Here is a 6,000-nt window from a genome sequence, read left to right on the forward strand (position 1 = left end):
AGCGTGAGGCACTGGCCACAGGGCAAGTAACAGGGTACCACCCCCCCAGCACTAGCCTGTAACCTGCCCCTGCTGACAGCCTGGGCTCCATGTGGCTCTGGGCTTGCCCATCGGGGTTGTGCCATGGAGGCAGCAGCTGCAGCCCCCCCCCCACTTGCCATGCTGGGCATCATTTGTTGCTGTTGCCCAGCGTGGGAGCTCCGAGCAGGCAGCAGCAGCCAACACTGCCCGGCGCAACAAGCGGGGGAGGCCACAGCTGCCGCTGCCACGGCAGGGCCCTGACAGGCGAGCCCAGAGCCACACAGGGCCCAGGCTGGCAGTGAGGGTGGGTTACAAGCTGGTGCTGACTGCAGGGAAAAGCAGCCCCTCGCCTGCCCCATGGCCAGCACCCCATGCTGCAGTCGCTTGCAGCCTGTGTGGGGCCACCTGTGCCTGCTCCAGACAGCCCTGTGTGGGCTACAAGCAGCTGCAGCAGGGAGCACCAGCCATGGGGTGGGTGAGGGGCTGCCTTTTCCCCCCCACTGTGCTCCGCACCAGCTCCTTCCCTGCCTGTGAGCAGATGGTCAGGGCTGTGTACTGTCCCCTGTCTGTACCGCAGGGCTGAGGGGCCCTGGGAGTGAGTGGGTGCGGGAGCAGGGCCTCACCGATGTCCCAGGGCCAGTGCCAGCAGGGCCCAGAGCAAGGCAGCAGGAGTACAGGGTCCCAGCTGGCAGGGGCTCTATGGAGCCAGGCCAGCTCCCCGCTCTCCTTGCTGATGCAGCCCAGCCTGGCTCCACAAACCCCTGCCAGCCTGCACCCTGCTCTGAGCCCCAGTGGTGCTGGCCCTGGAACATTGGTCCCAAGATGGTGACTAGGGGACGGGGCACCTGTCAAGGGGCAGGTTACCCATGCAGCCCTCAACAGCTTGCCACAACTTGGTAGGTGGCCCTCTGCCTGAAATAATTGTCTGCCCCTGCTCTAGTGCTTGCTATGGAGCTGCTCCCTTTACTAACAGCAGCAGCAGCACACCCTGATTGGGAAAGGAAACCCAAAGCAAGTCACTGATGCTGCTCAGCCCAATCTATATACATGGATCTCAGAGAGAAGCTACTTTTCTCTTTCATCTCCTTCAGTTCTAGCCTATCCTTTTCTTTCTCCATGTTCCCAATGCTGCTTGAGTCCTGCAGCATCAGAGCAGGGGTTCTCAACCTTTTTCTTCCCAAGGCTCTCCTTAGGATGCTATAAAGACTACATGGCCCACTTGTACCACAACAACTGTCTGACTCTCCGCATGGCCCCATGTGCAGTGGGAGGAGCTCAAAAGAAGGGAGCCCCAGGGCCCAACTCATCTGAGCAGCAGTATATAGTCTCACCTGCCAACACACCGCACTACCCACAAAATAGAGGACAGACCCACCCCCATCCCTTCCTCAGAACTCACCTCAGCCCCCAGCACCCAAGGTAGCTCTTCCCCATGCCAGGCCAGGCAAACCACCTGAAACCTGCTTGTAGCCCCCACAAAGGAGCCATGGACCCCCAGTTGAGAACCACTGGCTTAGAGGTCTTTCTATTCCTCTCCTCCCAATTCACCCCCACACCACTCTTATGCTACTAGGCAATGGCTGTGGCTTGTTCCTGCTGCACCATCAACACATCTAACCCCACAGCTTTTTAAAAGGGAAGGTTTGTATTCTGTCAGAAGATATGAAAAGTGTATCCTGTTCCCAGTCCATGAACCCCAAATGAAAGAGTGATTCAGCCCTTCTTGGAATCAAGTCAATGCTCCTGCTACAAAAAGTCACAGCAGTAAGCATTGATTTGTAAGAATGAGTAAAGCAAAAGCTTTAAACATCTGATTAAATACAGAACATACCTACAGGGCAGTATAATTAGTCTCTATTATAAACAGTTTTGGGGGGAAATTACATGGGTAAAAAGAATGCTGCAAGTTCTCCAGAAACCTTAGATCTAGCCACTGTTAACTTATAAGCCAGAGTTCTTTAAATCAGTCAGGTTGTAGTGATGGAGTCAAAATAAGGTATCGCTAAAGCAGAGTGTCTTGACTCTGGACATGCACCTTTTTCCAAAGGCGTCTCACCTGTAACGTTTGCTATCAGCTATGAAAGGTCTCTCTGAGAATGTTGGGCTGAACTCTTGACTGTTCTCACCTGTATAAAAGAAAACAAGATCGGTATACAACTTGTATACTAGACAAAAATCTCTGCAGATAACAGCAACTGCTTGCTCTAAGAGACAATGGTACTGTCTTGCTAAACTGTAATTTTTGAGGGTAAATCACTATCCAGGTCATGCCAGGTGAGCAAATTACTAAGTTTAACTTTTGCCAGGTATCAGACATTGCATAAAACACTGCAAATTTTCCATCATTTCTTTTCTCCAACTATGTCTTCTGGAAGGCATTCAAGGAAAACTCGACTTAACACGGTGGAATGTTTGTTTCTGGTCACGAACGTTTTGTAAACTTACTAACGGAGTGGGATCTGATCATTACACCCATCCTACTTGCAACCACAAAAACAGTACTCAACTCAGCTCTCCTGAGATGTAGGTCCTACAGTCCCTACCCCTCCCTTCTCCTTAAGGTCATCATGCTGCATCACTTACATTCTGCTTGGGCAATGATAGAAATGGATGCAGAGCTTCCTTCTGTCTCTTCTTTTGCTGTTCCCTTGGTGATCACATCGTTCAGGATCTTCCACTGGGTGGGAAAGGCACTTTTGCTTGGCTCTTCTACTTTGCAAACACTGCTTTGCTTCTCGCCTGCTGTTTCATTTAGCGCCTTAGTGGCTGCAAGCTCCTTCTGTTGCCTGACAGTTGGGTCAGGAGCTCCTTGGCAAGCAATTTCCATCACTGCCATTTCACAGGTTCACAAAGTCACTGAGGAAGAACAAGAAAAAACAGCTTAGTTATAACATGTCACCCAAGGATCTTAAAACTACACCAATATCCACTTGAAAAAAGGGACCGCTTACAGATTCAGAGGTTGTGTGACTTATCCCAAGTCATAGAGCAAATCAGAACCCAACCTGGAAACTGGGAGTAGTACCCTGGAAGCATGGCTCTCAAGACTCCCACTGATACCACCAAGTGGATATGTATAAAGAATGCTATTCTAGCTACTAAAAATGAGAGAGAGAGAAGTTTATTTTCCTTTCATATTCACCTGACCTAAATACAAAAAGTATTTAGAGATAATTTAGGGGTCCCATCCTCATCTCCTCTGTTTGCTGAATACTGACATCAAGTAGATCAGTTCATCTAAAAACCCAGCTGTCCCCTTGTAAAACCTCCACATTTGAAGTGGTCAAGAAATATTTCTGGCTGTTCTCTCCCCTGTGCAACCTACTGTTTCAATGATCTTTCCACTGTTTTTGCAGTCCAAAAGGATTACTTAAATAAATATTTTCTATCCACTCCTTATCCTTAATATAGCATTTCCTCATTCCAATCCATCCATTCATGAGAGAGGTCTTAAAGCAAATGCTTTTCATTAACCAGGCTGTGAAAATTCAGATGCTTCCAATAAGCCTAGACAGATGATGAAACGAAGTGTAAGGCAGGGAAAGGGGATGTTTGACTGGAAACCAATTAAAATTAGAATCAGAAAATTATTACACAAAAGCACACCTTTGAATCTTATCAACCTATTCTATACATATTTTCTTTGCACTTGGACAGCTGCCCAAAGCAAAAGACCTTAATCCAAATAGGCTCCTGGCAACTACAAGCTAATCACAACAGAAATTGAAAATGGGCACAGAAGGTGGGCAGCACCTCTCTGGATCAGTGCCTAAAGGGCCACCTTAGGGGAAAAAAAAAAAGTGGGGAAGCAAACTGGTAGCCAACTGCAAATATCTGTGAGTTGTTTGTAAATGAGTCACCTTAAAGCCTGGCAAGTATACAAGAGAAATCAACAATGACCACATTCAGAGGCTAATAAAACACAGAACAGCTGCTGTGAGATAGAAAAGTGCTGGTGACAGTATCCTGCTGATTAGTTTAACCCTCTGCCTTTTTGCTACAGAAATTATGCCAGATCTAAGTCTTGTAAAACTCTCTCTTGCAGAAGCAGAGCCAGGCTGCAAAATGACTAACTCAAGCCACTAGTGACCTAGCTGACAAGTTCAGAGCTATTTTTATACTCTCCCTTGATTTGCACTCAAATTCTGCACCTCTTCCTTGTCTGCCTGTTCCTCACTCCCAAGACCTAGACAAGCAAAAGTATGTTTCCATGTCTGTTAAACATAGCAGGGGAGGGGGAAGAGAAGGGAAGAACAATAACCTTATTCTCTCCCTTGAAATGGAAAAGGATCCAATGAAGGGATACGCTAAGATTCAAGTCATCAAAAGCACAAAATTTTGGCTATAAATTAAAGAGAAAAAAATCCTACTTATGACTACAGAAATGTTAATCAGCTGGTGATAACAAGGTCCTTTTTAAACCACCCAGCAATAGTCTTTGTAGAATCAGTTTAAATTCATAATTCAAGTCTAATGCTTATCAGTAGTAAGAGATGCAAATTTGGTCCAGGTTACATGTTGTCACAGAATATGCTAATTTCAGTTTTCAATTAAAAACAAAACCCCCCACAGTATTCTAAAGGCACCTGTGATAGATATCCACCATGAACACACAAATGCTTAAAACAAGCAAGGCAGAAATGGGAATTCGCAAGCAAGAGAAACTGGCCATTAGGTTTGAAGATACAGGATCAAACCAGAGCATGACAGACTCTTCCCCCTTCTCAAGCAAGAATAGTGAGCTCCATGCACAGTCGGAAGGGATAATCCTGAGAAGTGCCAAGTGTCAATAACTCCCACTGATTTGGTTGTAGGCCCTTGTACAGGTCAGTGCAATAAGACCTCATCTTCATACAGCAATCACCTACTCCAGATAACTGAAGTAGGTGATTGCTTCTGGTGGCTACTTAGATTGGAAGTTTTGGGGGCCAGGGACTTTTAAGTGCTTTACTAAACAAAGACTTAAAGCTAGGTAAGGGGGAGGCAAATATGTGCTTCTGTTCAGCCTGCCCTGCAAAGACCAAACCTTCCCTACCCAACTGCCTTTCTGGGAGGATTCAATCAGTATTTTCTGGGACAGCCCATATTTTGCAATAGTACTTGCACTAGTAAATTTTATTTTACAAAACATCATGTTATGTGAAGAGTACTTTGAAAGATTTTACAATGCTTGTTCTGTAGCTTGAAGGGCTGTGATCTAGACTAGCAAGCTAAAGGGTATGAGTTCAAACCTGGGGGTGGATCACAAAAATCAAACACAGCAGCCCTTGCATGCTCCAAACCTTGTGAGATTTAAGGGGAAAAGTGCAAAGTCCTGCACTTAGATGAGAACAATCCCATGCACTAGTACTGGCTGGGCAGCAGCTCTGCAGAAAAGGACCTGGGGGGTTACAGGTTAATAAGCTGAATATGAGCCAACAGTAGGCCCTCATTGTGAAGGAAGCTAGCTGCATTAGTAACAGTGTGACCAGCAGATGGAAGGAAGTAGTTATTCCCCTCTCTTCTGCACTAGTGAGGCCACATCTGGAGTACTGTGTCCAGTTTTGGGCCCCCAATACAGAATAATGTGCACAAATTGGAAGGAATCCAGCAGAGAGCAATGAAAATAGTCCAAGACTATAACTTAGGAGGGGAGGCTGAGGGAACTGGGCTTATTTAGTCTGCAGAACAGAAGACTGAGGGCATGTCCACAGAAATGTGCACATTTGTTTCCCCAGGGACAAGAAGCAGTGGCACACCTTGTGCCGCTGCTAGTTGTCCCCAGGGGGCAAGTTACCCCTGGTGGGGTACAGGAGGTGTGTCCAGCACTGGGCTGGCCCCAGCCACCTTACTTGGGATTCTGGGGGCCTGCTGGGACTGCAGCAGCAGCGATCCTGGCACTTGGAGCCTGGCAGACAGCCAGACTCCAGCTCTGAACAGTAGGCACTGTCCTTGTGTGGGCTGTTCCACTTTTGTGTGTGTGTGTGGGGGGGGGGGGGG

The 6,000-nt window shown here is 47.4% G+C and overlaps 1 protein-coding gene across 1 annotated transcript in view; it reads right to left on the reverse strand.

The window, feature by feature from the left end:
• Positions 1-6,000, reverse strand: part of MAP3K14 (mitogen-activated protein kinase kinase kinase 14) — a 33,097-nt gene that overhangs the window by 22,152 nt on the left and 4,945 nt on the right. Inside the window, exons 2-3 of the mRNA XM_019554479.1 lie at positions 2,605-2,877; positions 2,078-2,147 (exon numbers count right to left, since the gene is read on the reverse strand). Coding sequence (XP_019410024.1) covers positions 2,078-2,147; positions 2,605-2,857 — 323 coding nt within the window. The 5' untranslated portion in view covers positions 2,858-2,877. The remainder of the gene's footprint in view (positions 1-2,077; positions 2,148-2,604; positions 2,878-6,000) is intronic.

This window comes from Crocodylus porosus, unplaced genomic scaffold (genome assembly GCF_001723895.1).
Source record: "Crocodylus porosus isolate Cpor-Errol unplaced genomic scaffold, CroPor_comp1, whole genome shotgun sequence".
NCBI lineage: Eukaryota > Metazoa > Chordata > Crocodylia > Crocodylidae > Crocodylus > Crocodylus porosus.